Raw genomic sequence first — 17067 nt, forward strand, 5'->3', positions numbered from 1 at the left:
GTAACCCCAGGGTAGAGTGTTCGTGTTTGTAACCCCAGGGTAGAGTGTTCGTGTGTGTAACCCCAGGGTAGAGTGTTCGTGTTTGTAACCCCAGGGTAGAGTGTTCGTGTTTGTAACCCCAGGGTAGAGTGTTCGTGTTTGTAACCCGTGGGTAGAGTGTTCGTGTTTGTAACCCCAGGGTAGAGTGTTCGTGTTTGTAACCCGTGGGTAGAGTGTTCGTGTTTGTAACCCGTGGATAGAGTGTTCGTGTTTGTAACCCCAGGGTAGAGTGTTCGTGTTTGTGACCCCAGTGTAGAGTGTTCGTGTTTGTAACCCGTGGGTAGAGTGTTCGTGTTTGTAACCCCAGGGTAGAGTGTTCGTGTTTGTGACCCCAGGGTAGAGTGTTCGTGTTTGTAACCCCAGGGTAGAGTGTTCGTGTTTGTAACCCCAGGGTAGAGTGTTCGTGTTTGTAACCCCAGGGTAGAGTGTTCGTGTTTGTAACCCCAGGGTAGAGTGTTCGTGTGTGTAACCCCAGGGTAGAGTGTTCGTGTTTGTAACCCCAGGGTAGAGTGTTCGTGTTTGTAACCCCAGGGTAGAGTGTTCGTGTTTGTAACCCCAGGGTAGAGTGTTCGTGTTTGTAACCCGTGGGTAGAGTGTTCGTGTTTGTAACCCGTGGGTTGAGTGTTCGTGTTTGTAACCCCAGGGTAGAGTGTTCGTGTTTGTAACCCCAGTGTAGAGTGTTCGTGTTTGTAACCCCAGGGTAGAGTGGTTGTGTTTGAAACCCGTGGGTAGAGTGTTCGTGTTTGTAACCCCAGGGTAGAGTGTTCGTGTTTGTAACCCCAGGGTAGAGTGTTCGTGTTTGTAACCCCAGGGTAGAGTGTTTGTGTTTGTAACCCCAGGGTAGAGTGTTCGTGTTTGTAACCCCAGGGTAGAGTGTTCGTGTTTGTAACCCCAGGGTAGAGTGTTCGTGTTTGCAACCCCAGGGTAGAGTGTTCGTGTTTGTAACCCCAGGGTAGAGTGTTCGTGTTTGTAACCCGTGGGTAGAGTGTTCCTGTTTGTAACCCCAGGGTAGAGTGTTCGTGTTTGTAACCCGTGGGTAGAGTGTTCGTGTTTGTAACCCCAGGGTAGAGTGTTCGTGTTTGTAACCCGTGGGTAGAGTGTTCGTGTTTGTAACCCCAGGGTAGAGTGTTCGTGTTTGTGACCCCAGGGTAGAGTGTTCGTGTTTGTAACCCCAGGGTAGAGTGTTCGTGTTTGTAACCCCAGGGTAGAGTGTTCGTGTTTGTAACCCCAGGGTAGAGTGTTCGTGTTTGTAACCCCAGTGTAGAGTGTTCGTGTTTGTAACCCCAGGGTAGAGTGTTCGTGTTTGTAACCCCAGGGTAGAGTGTTCGTGTTTGTAACCCCAGGGTAGAGTGTTCGTGTGTGTAACCCCAGGGTAGAGTGTTCGTGTTTGTAACCCCAGGGTAGAGTGTTCGTGTTTGTAACCCGTGGGTAGAGTGTTCGTGTTTGTAACCCCAGGGTAGAGTGTTCGTGTTTGTTACCCGTGGGTAGAGTGTTCGTGTTTGTAACCCCAGGGTAGAGTGTTCGTGTTTGTAACCCCAGGGTAGAGTGTTCGTGTTTGTAACTCCAGGGTAGAGTGTTCGTGTTTGTAACCCCAGAGTAGAGTGTTCGTGTTTGTAACCCGAGGGTAGAGTGTTCGTGTTTGTAACTCCAGGGTAGAGTGTTCGTGTTTGTAACCCCGGGGTAGAGTGTTCGTGTTTGTAACCCCAGGGTAAAGTGTTCGTGTTTGTAACCCGTGGGTAGAGTGTTCGTGTGTGTAACCCCAGGGTAGAGTGTTCGTGTTTGTCACCTGTGGGTAGAGTGTTCGTGTTTGTAACCCGAGGGTAGAGTGTTCGTGCTTGTAACCCCAGGGTAGAGTGTTCGTGTTTGTAACCCCAGGGTCGAGTGTTCGTGTTTGTAACCCCAGGGTCGAGTGTTCGTGTTTGTAACCCCAGGGTAGAGTGTTCGTGTTTGTAACCCCAGGGTAGAGTGTTCGTGTTTGTAACCCCAGGGTAGAGTGTTCGTGTTTGTAACCCCAGGATAGAGTGTTCGTGTTTGTAACCCCAGGGTAGAGTGTTCGTGTTTGTAACCCCAGGGTAGAGTGTTCGTGTTTGTAACCCCAGGGTAGAGTGTTCGTGTTTGTAACCCGTGGGTAGAGTATTCGTGTTTGTAACCCCAGGGTAGAGTGTTCGTGTTTGTAACCCCAGGGTAGAGTGTTCGTGTTTGTTACCCGTGGGTAGAGTGTTCGTGTTTGTAACCCCAGGGTAGAGTGTTCGTGTTTGTAACTCCAGGGTAGAGTGTTCGTGTTTGTAACCCCGGGGTAGAGTGTTCGTGTTTGTAACCCCAGGGTAGAGTGTTCGTGTTTGTAACCCGTGGGTAGAGTGTTCGTGTTTGTAACCCCAGGGTAGAGTGTTCGTGCTTGTAACTCCAGGGTACAGTGTTCGGGTTTGTAACCCCAGCGTAGTGTTCGTGTTTGTAACCCCAGGGTAGAGTGTTCGTGTTTGTAACCCCAGCGTAGAGTGTTCGTGTTTGTAACCCCAGGGTAGAGTGTTCGTGTTTGTAACCCGTGGGTAGAGTGTTCGTGTTTGTAACCCCAGGGTAGAGTGTTCGTGTTTGTGACCCCAGGGTAGAGTGTTCGTGTTTGTAACCCGTGGGTAGAGTGTTCGTGTTTGTAACCCCAGGGTAGTGTGTTTGTGTTTGTAACCCCAGTGTAGAGTGTTCGTGTTTGTAACCCCAGGGTAGAGTGTTCGTGTTTGTAACCCCAGGGTAGAGTGTTCGTGTTTGTAACCCGAGGGTAGAGTGTTCGTGTTTGTAACTCCAGGGTAGAGTGTTCGTGTTTGTAACCCCGGGGTAGAGTGTTCGTGTTTGTAACCCCAGGGTAGAGTGTTCGTGTTTGTAACCCCAGGGTAGAGTGTTCGTGTTTGTAACCCCAGGGTAGAGTGTTCGTGTTTGTAACCCCAGGGTAGAGTGTTCGTGTTTGTAACCCCAGGGTAGAGTGTTCGTGTTTGTAACCCGTGGGTAGAGTGTTCGTGTTTGTAACCCCAGGGTAGAGTGTTTGCATTTATAACCCCAGTGTAGAGTGTTCGTGTTTGTAACCCCAGGGTAGAGTGTTCGTGTTTGTAACCCCAGAGTAGAGTGTTCATGTTTGTAACCCGTGGGTAGAGTATTCGTGTTTGTAACCCCAGGGTAGAGTGTTCGTGTTTGTAACCCCAGGGTAGAGTGTTTGTGTTTGTAACTCCAGGGTAGAGTGTTCGTGTTTGTAACCCCAGGGTAGAGTGTTCGTGTTTGTAACCACAGGGTAGAGTGTTCGTGTTTGTAACCCCAGGGTAGAGTGTTCGTGTTTGTAACCCCAGGGTAGAGTGTTCGTGTTTGTAACCCCAGGGTAGAGTGTTCGTGTTTGTAACCCCAGGGTAGAGTGTTCGTGTGTTTAACCCCAGGGTAGAGTGTTCATGTTTGTAACCCCAGGGTAGAGTGTTCGTGTTTGTAACCCGTGGGTGGAGTGTTCGTGTTTGTAACCCCAGGGTAGAGTGTTCGTGTTTGTAACCCGTGGGTAGAGTGTTCGTGTTTGTAACCCGTGGGTAGAGTGTTCGTGTTTGTAACCCCAGGGTAGAGTGTTCGTGTTTGTGACCCCAGGGTAGAGTGTTCGTGTTTGTAACCCGTGGGTAGAGTGTTCGTGTTTGTAACCCCAGGGTAGAGTGTTTGTGTTTGTAACCCCAGTGTAGAGTGTTCGTGTTTGTAACCCCAGGGTAGAGTGTTCGTGTTTGTAACCCCAGGGTAGAGTGTTCGTGTTTGAAACCCGTGGGTAGAGTGTTCGTGTTTGTAACCCCAGGGTAGACTGTTCGTGTTTGTAACCCCAGGGTAGAGTGTTCGTGTGTGTAACCCCAGGGTAGAGTGTTCGTGTTTGTAACCCCAGGGTAGAGTGTTCGTGTTTGTAACCCGTGGGTAGAGTGTTCGTGTTTGTAACCCCAGGGTAGAGTGTTCGTGTTTGTAACCCGTGGGTAGAGTGTTCGTGTTTGTAACCCGTGGATAGAGTGTTCGTGTTTGTAACCCCAGGGTAGAGTGTTCGTGTTTGTGACCCCAGTGTAGAGTGTTCGTGTTTGTAACCCGTGGGTAGAGTGTTCGTGTTTGTAACGCCAGGGTAGAGTGTTCGTGTTTGTAACCCCAGTGTAGAGTGTTCGTGTTTGTAACCCCAGGGTAGGTGTTCGTGTTTGTAACCCCAGGGTAGAGTGTTCGTGTTTGTAACCCCAGGATAGAGTGTTCGTGTTTGTAACCCCAGGGTAGAGTGTTCGTGTTTGCAACCCCAGGGTAGAGTGTTCGTGTTTGTAACCCCAGGGTAGAGTGTTCGTGTTTGTAACCCGTGGGTAGAGTGTTCCTGTTTGTAACCCCAGGGTAGAGTGTTCGTGTTTGTAACCCGTGGGTAGAGTGTTCGTGTTTGTAACCCGTGGGTAGAGTGTTCGTGTTTGTAACCCGTGGGTAGAGTGTTCGTGTTTGTAACCCCAGGGTAGAGTGTTCGTGTTTGTAACCCCAGTGTAGAGTGTTCGTGTTTGTAACCCCAGGGTAGAGTGTTCGTGTTTGTAACCCCAGGGTAGAGTGTTCGTGTTTGTAACCCCAGGATAGAGTGTTCGTGTTTGTAACCCCAGGGTAGAGTGTTCGTGTTTGTAACCCCAGGGTAGAGTGTTCGTGTTTGTAACCCCAGGATAGAGTGTTCGTGTTTGTTACCCGTGGGTAGAGTGTTCATGTTTGTAACCCCAGGGTAGAGGTTTCGTGTTTGTAACCCCAGGGTAGAGTGTTCGTGTTTGTTACCCGTGGGTAGAGTGTTCGTGTTTGTAACCCCAGGGTAGAGTGTTCGTGTTTGTAACCCCAGGGTAGAGTGTTCGTGTTTGTAACTCCAGGGTAGAGTGTTCGTGTTTGTAACCCCAGAGTAGAGTGTTCATGTTTGTAACCCGTGGGTAGAGTATTCGTGTTTGTAACCCCAGGGTAGAGTGTTCGTGTTTGTAACCCCAGGGTAGAGTGTTCGTGTTTGTTACCCGTGGGTAGAGTGTTCGTGTTTGTAACCCCAGGGTAGAGTGTTCGTGTTTGTAACCCCAGGGTAGAGTGTTTGTGTTTGTAACTCCAGGGTAGAGTGTTCGTGTTTGTAACCCCAGGGTAGAGTGTTCGTGTTTGTAACCACAGGGTAGAGTGTTCGTGTTTGTAACCCCAGGGTAGAGTGTTCGTGTTTGTAACCCCAGGGTAGAGTGTTCGTGTTTGTAACCCCAGGGTAGAGTGTTCGTGTTTGTAACCCGTGGGTAGAGTGTTCGTGTTTGTAACCCCAGGGTAGAGTGTTCGTGTTTGTGACCCCAGGGTAGAGTGTTCGTGTTTGTAACCCCAGGGTAGAGTGTTCGTGTTTGTGACCCCAGGGTAGAGTGTTCGTGTTTGTAACCCCAGGGTAGAGTGTTCGTGTTTATTACCCGTGGGTAGAGTGTTCGTGTTTGTGACCCCAGGGTAGAGTGTTCGTGTTTGTAACCCCAGGGTAAAATGTTCATGTTTGTAACTCCAGGGTAGAGTGTTCGTGTTTGTAACCCATGGGTAGAGTGTTCGTGTTTGTAACCGCAGGGTAGAGTGTTCGTGTTTGTAACCGCAGGGTAGAGTGTTCGTGTTTGTAACTCCAGGGTAGAGTGTTCGTGTTTGTAACCCCAGAGTAGAGTGTTCGTGTTTGTAACCCCAGGGTAGAGTGTTCGTGTTTGTAACCACAGGGTAGAGTGTTCGTGTTTGTAACCGCAGGGTAGAGTATTCGTGTTTGTAACCCCAGGGTAGAGTGTTCGTGTTTGTAACCCCAGGGTAGAGTGTTTGTGTTTGTAACTCCAGGGTGGAGTGTTCGTGTTTGTAACCCCAGGGTAGAGTGTTCGTGTTTGTAACCACAGGGTAGACTGTTCGTGTTTGTAACCCCAGGGTAGTGTTCGTGTTTGTAACCCCAGGGTAGAGTGTTCGTGTTTGTAACCCCAGGGTAGAGTGTTCGTGTTTGTAACCCCAGGGTAGAGTGTTCGTGTTTGTAACCCCAGGGTAGAGTGTTCGTGTTTGTAACCCGTGGGTAGAGTGTTCGTGTTTGTAACCCCAGGGTAGAGTGTTCGTGTTTGTGACCCCAGGGTAGAGTGTTCGTGTTTGTAACCCCAGGGTAGAGTGTTCGTGTTTGTGACCCCAGGGTAGAGTGTTCGTGTTTGTAACTCGTGGGAAGAGTGTTCGTGTTTGTAACCCCAGGGTAGAGTGTTCGTGTTTGTAACCCCAGGGTAGTGTTCGTGTTTGTAACCCCAGGGTAGAGTGTTCGTGTTTGTAACCCCAGGGTAGAGTGTTTGTGTTTGTAACCCCAGGGTAGAGTGTTCGTGTTTGTAACCCCAGGGTAGAGTGTTCATGTTTGTAACCCCAGGGTAGAGTGTTCGTGTTTGTAACCCGTGGGTAGAGTGTTCGTGTTTGTAACCCCAGGGTAGAGTGTTCGTGTTTGTGACCCCAGGGTAGAGTGTTCGTGTTTGTAACCCCAGGGTAGAGTGTTCGTGTTTGTGACCCCAGGGTAGAGTGTTCGTGTTTGTAACTCGTGGGTAGAGTGTTCGTGTTTGTAACCCCAGGGTAGAGTGTTCGTGTTTGTAACCCCAGGGTAGAGTGTTCGTGTTTGTAACCCCAGGGTAGAGTGTTCGTGTTTGTGACCCCAGGGTAGAGTGCTCGTGTTTGTCACCCCAGGGTAGAGTGTTCGTGTTTATTACCCGTGGGTAGAGTGTTCGTGTTTGTGACCCCAGGGTAGAGTGTTCGTGTTTGTAACCCCAGGGTAAAATGTTCATGTTTGTAACTCCAGGGTAGAGTGTTCGTGTTTGTAACCCATGGGTAGAGTGTTCGTGTTTGTAACCGCAGGGTAGAGTGTTCGTGTTTGTAACCGCAGGGTAGAGTGTTCGTGTTTGTAACTCCAGGGTAGAGTGTTCGTGTTTGTAACCCCAGAGTAGAGTGTTCATGTTTGTAACCCGTGGGTAGAGTATTCGTGTTTGTAACCCCAGGGTAGAGTGTTCGTGTTTGTAACCCCAGGGTAGAGTGTTTGTGTTTGTAACTCCAGGGTGGAGTGTTCGTGTTTGTAACCCCAGGGTAGAGTGTTCGTGTTTGTAACCACAGGGTAGACTGTTCGTGTTTGTAACCCCAGGGTAGTGTTCGTGTTTGTAACCCCAGGGTAGAGTGTTCGTGTTTGTAACCCCAGGGTAGAGTGTTCGTGTTTGTAACCCCAGGGTAGAGTGTTCGTGTTTGTAACCCCAGGGTAGAGTGTTCGTGTTTGTAACCCGTGGGTAGAGTGTTCGTGTTTGTAACCCCAGGGTAGAGTGTTCGTGTTTTAACCCCAGGGTAGAGTGTTCGTGTTTGTAACCCCAGGGTAGAGTGTTCGTGTTTGTGACCCCAGGGTAGAGTGTTCGTGTTTGTAACTCGTGGGTAGAGTGTTCGTGTTTGTAACCCCAGGGTAGAGTGTTCGTGTTTGTAACCCCAGGGTAGAGTGTTCGTGTTTGTAACCCCAGGGTAGAGTGTTCGTGTTTGTGACCCCAGGGTAGAGTGCTCGTGTTTGTAACCCCAGGGTAGAGTGTTCGTATTTATTACCCGTGGGTAGAGTGTTCGTGTTTGTGACCCCAGGGTAGAGTGTTCGTGTTTGTAACCCCAGGGTAAAATGTTCGTGTTTGTAACTCCAGGGTAGAGTGTTCGTGTTTGTAACCCATGGGTAGAGTGTTCGTGTTTGTAACCGCAGGGTAGAATGTTCGTGTTTGTAACCGCAGGGTAGAGTGTTCGTGTTTGTAACCCCAGGGTAGAGTGTTCGTGTTTGTTGAATGTTTACATCTTGTTTCTTGATTAATTGCCTGGAATACGGCTCGTCTTACATCAACCATTGCAGCAAAAAAACAGGTTGGGTTCGAACAAGAGGACTTCGCTCAATCTCTTTGTTTTCCGCATTGTTTAAGTGTGAAGACCATTCGTTATGTTGGAAAAGAAAAATAAACTTCGAAGTGTCGAAAGCTGCAGGTAAGAAGGAAAAGGTTTGGAGTTCAGCATTGATCATCCACCTAACAAACGTCATACAGATACACAAAGTTTACACAGGTGTTCGTCGTTGATTGGTATTAACCTGGGCGAGTCTGCAGGTGTCTCAATATGAGAACCTGTGAGTGATGAGGATTACGAGATGTTGGGAAATGGGAGGAGGGAGTTTATGGCAGGGGATGTAGCGAGGACCCTTCCCTCTGATTGTTTCCATCGCTCGAGGATGCTGCAGTGCCGGTGCGGACAAAGTCTTAGACTCGGAGGGGAGTAACACCCGGGACATGCTGACTCGGCTCGTGAAAAATGCCTCGGAAGGAGGAGGAGGAGGAGACGACGACGATGACGACGACGACGACGACGACGACGACGACGACGACGACGACGAAAGAAGAAGAGGAAGAAGCTGAAAATGATGGGGAAGGGAGGGGATATAAGTACACAAGTGGGCAGAGTCAGAGTCAGAGTCATAGTCAGACAGCAACATTTAAAGGGTCATTTCGACCCTGGCTCTGTTCACTGCATGAGGACCGAGAACCATGAGTGGCCGCTCCAAACGCCGCTGCTCCCACCTGGTACGGAGTCTACTGCGAACATTCCTGGACGTTATCTCTGGCAGGATCACGCAAGGTCAGCACTCCGACCACCACTCCATGCGGCACTCACTAACCTCGGTGCATGTTTATTAAATTCACTGGACTCTCACTAACCTTGCTACACGTTCATTACATGCTTACTGACCTCTCCCCACACACTCACTGACCTCTCCCCACACACTCACTGACCTCTCCCCACACACTCACTGACCTCTCCCCACACACTCACTGACCTCTCCCCACACACTCACTGACCTCTCCCCACACACTCACTGAGCTCTCCCCACACACTCTCTGACCTCTGCCCACACACTCACTGACCTCTCCCCACACACTCACTGACCTCTCCCCACACACTCACTGACCTCTCCCCACACACTCACTGACCTCTCCCCACACACTCACTGACCTCTCCCCACACACTCACTGACCTCTCCCCACACACTCACTGACCTCTCCCCACACACTCACTGACCTCTCCCCACACACTCGCTGACCTCTCCCCACACACTCGCTGACCTCTCCCCACACACTCGCTGACCTCTCCCCACACACTCGCTGACCTCTCCCCACACACTCACTGACCTCTCCCCACACACTCACTGACCTCTCCCCACACACTCACTGACCTCTCCCCACACACTCACTGACCTCTCCCCACACACTCACTGACCTCTCCCCGCAGACTCGCTAACCTCGGTGAATGTTTATTAAATTAATTGGACTCTCACTAACCTTGCTACATGTTCATGAACCTCATTACATGCCCACTGACCTCTCTCCGCACGCCCACTGACCTCTCTCCGCACGCCCACTGACATCTCTCCGCACGCCCACTGACCTCTCTCCGCACGACCACTGACCTCTCCCCGCATGCCCACTGACATCTCTTCGCACGCCCATTGACCTCTCTCCGCACGCCCATTGACCTCTCCCCACACACTCACTGACCTCTCTCCGCACGCCCACTGACATCTCCCCGCACGGCAACCGACCTCTCTCCACACGCCCACCGACCTCTCTCTCCTCATGCTCACTTACCTCGGTGCATGTTGAATAAACTTGTTACATGCTCATTAACCTTGTTACACTCTCATTAACCTCGTCATCGAGCCACACCCTCATTTCCCTCGATACATGCTCATTGACCTCATTACACGCTCATCAGACCTCTTCACCCCCCTCCGAGCATGCTCACTAACCTCGTTATATGCTCAGCCTCGTTACATGCTCTTTATCCTCATTACACGCTCTTCATCTTCGTTACATGCTTATTATCCACGTAACAGACTCATTGACCTCATAACACGCTCATTAACCTCGTTACACACTTTTTCCTTGTTACATGCTATTTATCCTCGTTATCTGCTCTTTATGCTTCTTACATGCTCCTTATTCAAGTTACACGCTCTTTATCCTCGATGCACGATCTTTATCCTCGTTGCACGATCTTTATCCTCGTTGCACGATCTTTATCCTCGTTACACGCTCTTTATCCTCGTTACACGCTCTTTATCCTCGATGCACGCTCTTTATCCTCGATGCACGCTCTTTATCCTCGTTACACGCTCTTTATCCTCGATGCACGCTCTTTATCCTCGATGCACGCTCTTTATCCTCGATGCACGCTCTTTATCCTCGTTACACGCTCTTTATCCTCGTTGCACGCTCTTTATCCTCGATGCACGCTCTCTATCCTCGTTACACGCTCTTTATCCTCGTTGCACGCTCTTTATCCTCGATACACGCTCTTTATCCTCGATGCACGCTCTTTATCCTCGTTACACGCTCTTTATCCTCGTTGCACGCTCTTTATCCTCGATGCACGCTCTCTATCCTCGTTACACGCTCTTTATCCTCGTTGCACGCTCTTTATCCTCGTTGCACGCTCTTTATCCTCGTTGCACGCTCTCTATCCTCGATACACGCTCTTTATCCTCGTTGCACGCTCTTTATCCTCGATGCACGCTCTTTATCCTCGATGCACGCTCTTTATCCTCGTTGCACGCTCTTTGTCCTCGTTGCACGCTCTTTGTCCTCGATGCACGCTCTTTATCCTCGATACACGCTCTTTGTCCTCGTTGCACGCTCTTTATCCTCGATGCACGCTCTTTATCCTCGTTGCACGCTCTTTGTCCTCGTTGCACGCTCTTTGTCCTCGATGCACGCTCTTTATCCTCGATGCACGCTCTTTATCCTCGATGCACGCTCTTTATCCTCGATGCACGCTCTTTGTCCTCGATGCACGCTCTTTATCCTCGTTGCACGCTCTTTATCCTCGATGCACGCTCTTTATCCTCGATGCACGCTCTTTATCCTCGATGCACGCTCTTTATCCTCGATGCACGCTCTTTATCCTCGATGCACGCTCTTTATCCTCGATGCACGCTCTTTATCCTCGATGCACGCTCTTTATCCTCGATGCACGCTCTTTATCCTCGATGCACGCTCTTTATCCTCGATGCACGCTCTTTATCCTCGATACACGCTGTTAATCCTCGTTACATGCTCATTGACCCCGGTACACGCTCACTAACCTTGTTACACGCTCTTTATCCTCGATACACGCTCTTTATCCTCGTCGCATGCTCTTTATCCTCGATACACGCTGTTAATCCTCGTTACATGCTCATTGACCCCGGTACACGCTCACTAACCTTGTTACACGCTCTTTATCCTCGATACACGCTGTTAATCCTCGTTACATGCTCATTGACCCCGGTACACGCTCACTAACCTTGTTACACGCTCACGAAAATTGTTGCCGACTAACCTCATTTCATGTTCATTAACCTCGCTACATGTTGGCTACCACTACGACTGCTATTACCACACACTCTCATTAAATCCACTGCCCTTTGCACTCTGCTCCTTACCCTTGCTGATGCTTCTTCAGGTCAATAATCCAACACCCGATACGGAGATTGAAATTGGTAATCGGGATGAGAATTGTGTTTTTTTGTTTGTTTGTAGTCGGGTAAGAGCTGAAGGTGTTACCTCCGTATCATGGGTTACCTCCACACGAGCTGAAGGTGTTACCTCCGTATCATGGGTTACCTCCACACGAGCTGAAGGTGTTACCTCCGTATCATGGGTTACCTCCACGCGAGCTGAAGGTGTTACCTCCATAACGTGTTATCTCCATGTGTTATTTCAACACGAGCTGAAGGTGTTAACTCCATAACATGTGTAATCTCTGCATGCATTGAAGGTGTTCTCTAAAACATGTTCCCTCGACATGAGCTGAAGGTGTTAGCTCCATAACATGTTACCTCTACAGCTGAAGGTGTTACCTCCATAACATGTGTTACCTCCATAATGTGTTGCCTCTGCACGAGCTGAAGGTGTTACCTCCATAACATATGTTACCTCTACATGCATTGAAGGTGTTATCTCTAAAACATGTTACCTCTCCATGAGCTGAAGGTGTTACCTCTATAACATTTTACCTGCACAACAAAAATAATTGAATGATATGTGCATGTATTGTATGTGATTTACCTGCGTGTCTCGTGAGGTCCACCCCTCGATTCACCTTACTCCTCCTCCGTGCATTCCTTGGTCTCGGACCCACCCCTCACCTTTTACTACTCTGGAGTTGGACACCCTATAAAATTAAACAAGCCACATCTGATGATTGGAGCCGTTTGCAAACAACTTTTATCAAGGTGTGTAAAAAATATAGCTTATTTGGTCCATCATGTACAAGTCGCAGGTGGAGCATATTATTACACCCCAGTATTGGACAGCTCATCACAGGGGTGTTCCCCCAGAGTACCGGTTACATGCACTTTTCAAAAGGTACCGAGGTATGTCGATCAACAAAATGAACCGGTAAGTTCCTTGAACTCATTGTTTATACCACCTGGAGTGTTCACCTGGAGGGTACTATTTTAATGTCGCACTCATGGTCTACCAGGCCATCCGTAAGACGCCATTTCATAGGATCTCCGCGCGATCTCCTGGGTTCGTAAATGACCTTAAACCTAGGCTAAATGACCATTCCTTATCGTCATGTTAAAAACTTCAACCACTGAATTATTATTTGTTGTAAGAGGACCATGATGATGGAAAGATGACCTCTCAGCATTCTGACTCTAAGGGATTCAAGGACAGACTGAGACCTTTCTTTTCTTTCTCTAATTAAGGTGGTGGAACCGCTTTTCATAGTGGTTCTGGGATTGAATGGTCGAAACTTTTCTTTCCACCAATTCATGCTTTTCAACTTTGTCATCTCCGTTTTGGCTCTTAACCGAGTCCCTGACTGTTCATAATGGTACGTTAACCAGTTAATCAGACACTGTGACTCAAACTAGTTGCTAAAAGTAGATAAAAAGATAACCCATCATTCTGTCGTTGTTTTGTCTGCACTTTCATAATTGCTGTTTTTAACCCCTCTTTGACTTGTGATTTAGTGTGTCGGTGTCGTTCGTAGCAGTAATATTTGGATTTATTTGAACTCTGCTCGACGATACAAGGAAGTTTAAGGTAGGAGAAGGGCACCATATTCATCATTACCATCCATTTCAACTAATATACAGAGACATGACAGAGGTAAATGGACACCATGATTTTAAAAGAATTTATTTGTTGAACATTTGAAGAACATTTGATCCATTTTAATACATAAACTCGTATTTTGTAGACTTGCCATTTGCAGATTTCAACGCTTTTACTCTTTCAGACATAGAACTAACGAGATCTGAAATTTTCTCTTGTGGGATTTCTTCCCAGGTTTCCCGCAAACGGGTTAGCAATTCTGCCCATGATGTTGGTTTCCTGGACTTTTTCCACACAGCTCGATCCAATATGGTCCAGAGGTGTTCAATGGGATTCATGTCAGGAGACTGACTTGGCCATGGAAGTCGCTTGATCCCATTTCTGTCCTGCCATTATTTGGTCTTTTTTTGCAGTGTGGCATGGAGCTCCATCTTCCATGAACAGTGTTCTTTTTGACCATCTGAACAGTGGAGAAGATGGGGAGAAGTCCATCCTCAAGGATAGAAATGTATATCGTAGAGTTGATGTTGCCAACACGCTCCACAAGCTCCTAAGGACCAGTGCTCTAGATTGCTCCCCACACCATCACTGAAAAACCACCGTGTTTGACAGTTAGTTACAATCGGTTCAAAGAACTCTTGACTGGGAAGTCTCCAGACCCATATTTGTCCACTTTCAGAAAATTGAGTAAATTGGGACTCATCTGAAGAAATGACAGTTTGTCAAAACTCCAACGGTCTGGTGCCCATCTCATCAGCCCACTTCTTTCTCCTTTGAATGTTTGCTGGTGTAAGAAGAGGTTTTCTCCGAGCTGCTCTCCCACAGCATCCCAGTTGATGAAGGTACCGCATGGTAGTGCTTGAGCTAACTTGGACTTCCTCTGCAACAGGGAGCTTTCTGAATGGACCGCTTGACAGCTCGAAGACACCTTTCTGAGAGCCCAGGTCGACCAGAATGGGAATCTGTGGATTCCTTGCCTTCGCTGGTGAATTGCACAATCACCTGATTCACCATATAAAGTGGAATGCCAAGGTTCTGAGTTATCTGGCACTGGTTGACTTCACCTTCTGATTTGCCAACAATATGTCCTCTTTGAAAATCGCAAAGGTCGTGTGGCTCCCTGGATTCGAGAAATAGTTAATTTAATACTAGACCCAGTAACTCGTTTCTGCAAATAAATAGTTGAATATTCGTGCAAATCACCGAGTAAAACTTGCTTTATACAGATGAAATGAATTATTTTAAGGTGTCTCTTTACTTCTGCCATGTCTCTGTGATGTCCATGTACCCCTCTATCCCCAATGCTTCTGCAGGTGCCCATCTAACTCGACTTTAAGCCTCTGTGCTATTTCTGCTGCCACGACCCTTCGAAGGAGACCAATGGACCGTTCCATGTATTAACTGCACCCTCATTGAAAGACTCTTGACTACTCCTCACCCTTTTCATCACTTTTCTCTTCATCGGTGTTTGTGGAAGGTATACTCGTTATGGGTTTTTTTATTTTTATTTTTATTTTTTTTTTGTATACCTTGGTCGAGGCTCGTATGAGCCTTATGTTTTGTTGCTCGTCTCGTATGTTTTCCACAACACAATGAATTTAGACACAGGAGGAGGCCATTCGACCCATCGTGTCTGTGCCACATCAACACCAGACCAGTTATACAGGATGTCCCAAAAGTCACCTAGGGATTTATAAATTAAATAACATTTCTGTTTTTTTTATTTTAAATAATTTGTTTTTTTTTCGTTTCAGAATTTCGATTTAATATTTGGAAATTACCCGTGGAAAAATTCACACCTGAACAAAGAACCAAAATCGTGGAATTTAATTTTAAATTTCATCGATCAATGATTCTCACCCAAAGAGCAAACTGCCGACACTTCAATGCCAGAAAACCGCTTTCAGATTTCATGATTCGTCGGTCGGTTCAACGTTTTCAGCAATATGGGTCAGTAAGTAACTTGCTACGATCTGGACGACCACATTCAGTCCGTTCGCAGATTAATCGAACCAGGAACATCGATCCACAGACGTTCTGACCAGTGTGGGATGTCTCGGATGTCACTGTATCGCATACTAAGAAATGATTTGCACCTGTACCCACACAAAGTGCAATTGGTGCAAAAGTTGAAACCGACTGATCATCGACAACGCTTAAATTACTCAGTCCAAATTCAGAGCTTGGTCAATGAAGAAAACGAATTTGTTCATAAACTGATTATGAGCAATGAAGCGCATTTCCATTTGAAGGGTTTTGTGAATAAACAGAACTGGAGGTTCTGGGGATTAGAGAATCCTAGGGCTATTCATCAACGTGAGTTACATCCTCTCAAATGCACTGTCTGGTGTGGTGTAATGTCAGAAAGGATTATCGGCCCTTATTTTTTTTTTAAATGAGGATGGCAGTGCAACCATGGTCACTAGTGAGCGGTATTGAGCCATGCTCGAGAATTTTGTGCATCCTGCAGTGAAGGATAAACCTGAGATGTGGTTTCAACAAGATGGAGCCACTGCCCACACGGTACGAGCCACGGTGGAACTTCTAAGGCAAATTTTTGAACACCGAATAATTTCACGAAATTCAGAAATTTCTTGGCCATCACGTTCCCCTGATTTGACGCCTCCCGATTATTTTCTTTGGGGTTACCTAAAGGAGCGTGTATACATCAATAAGCCCCATACAATTCAGCAACTCAAGGACAACATCTGTGCAGATATTCGAGGGCTGCAGCCAAAGTTATTGTCCGCTGTGCTGGAAAATGCTGTCGAAAGAGCCCGTGTCTGCGAAGCTGCATCATTTTTCATAAATAAAGCAAATTTATCTCCATTTTGTAAATTTTCTTTTGGTATAAAAATAATCAGAAATTATTTTTTAAAAAACAAATGTTATTTAATTTCTTAATCCCTAGGTGACTTTTGGGGCAATATACCTGGGCGCTCATCTGGTAGCGGAAAAACGAGGTAGCGGAATATCCAGAAAATGAGGGAACCACTGGTCGGCATGGATGACCCACAAAATATGTAACGAAGAAGAAAGTAAATACCTGTGGATTTGTTTTTAATGCCATGAAAAATCTTTGGTACATTACGGGTGATAAAGGTTGCGGTCAAGTATCATCATTTTGCGTGTCAAGTTTCTGAAAAGAAAGCAAATACATATTTTGGGGGGGGCAACCCCCCTGTGGAATAGCTTAGACCCCACTTTATCTAATTCCTTGAACAAACTTTGGTACATCATGGGTGATGAAGGTTGTGGTCAAGTTTCATCCGAATTGCGTGTGTGCTTTCGGAGAAGTTGCATGTGCTTGGATGGATGGACTGACGGACTGACGATGCACCATCCCATAAGCTCCCCGGAAATTCGTTCCAGGTTTGTTCCAGAAATGATTAAGCCAGTTTTCAATCCAATTGGCAACCTGACCAGCCATTCCACAATTCCTCACGTTGGCTAACAACCTCTGATGTGGTACCTTATCAAATGCCTTCTTAAAGTCTCGATATACTATGTCCACTGCCTTTCCCTCATATACCCAATCGGACACTGCTCCATAGAACTCCAAAAGATTTGTTTTACAGGAACTGCCTTTGGTAAACCCATGCTGACTACCTTTAATTAGTTTTTATTTATTTAGATGGTTCCTCATCTGATCCCGAATTGTCTCCAACACCTTCCCCACAACTGAAGTCAAACTAACAGATCTATAGTTTCCCAAGTCTTTTATGGATACTTTCTTAAATAGTGGTGTTACATTTGCTACTCTCCAATCCTCCGGTACCTGTCCTGACTCCAGGGAGCTCTTGAAAATATCCGTTAACATCTCGTTTACCTGCTCAGCCACTTCCCTCATTTCTCTCGGATACATATGATCTGGTTCCAGAGCCTTATCTACTCTTAGATTACCGAGCTGTTCCTTTACTTCCTCCAC

General features: G+C 47.3%; 1 protein-coding gene across 3 annotated transcripts in view; it reads left to right on the plus strand.

Annotated features, from left to right (window-relative positions):
• LOC147016159 (Kv channel-interacting protein 4-like) overlaps nt 1-17067 on the plus strand; it is a 484774-nt gene that overhangs the window by 178364 nt on the left and 289343 nt on the right. Inside the window, exon 1 of one of the 3 annotated variants that reach the window (XM_085848920.1) lies at nt 8486-8673. The exons of 1 other annotated variant lie outside the window; for it this stretch is intronic. In XM_085848920.1, coding sequence (XP_085705046.1) covers nt 8583-8673 — 91 coding nt within the window. In that variant the 5' untranslated portion in view covers nt 8486-8582. Of the gene's footprint in view, nt 1-8485; nt 8674-14103; nt 14617-17067 lie in introns of those variants that run through there. One more of the 3 variants, XM_085848926.1, reaches the window with a different exon arrangement.

Source organism: Eptatretus burgeri, chromosome 12 (genome assembly GCF_056783735.1).
Source record: "Eptatretus burgeri isolate ZD-2024b chromosome 12, Ebu_testis_v1, whole genome shotgun sequence".
NCBI lineage: Eukaryota > Metazoa > Chordata > Myxini > Myxiniformes > Myxinidae > Eptatretus > Eptatretus burgeri.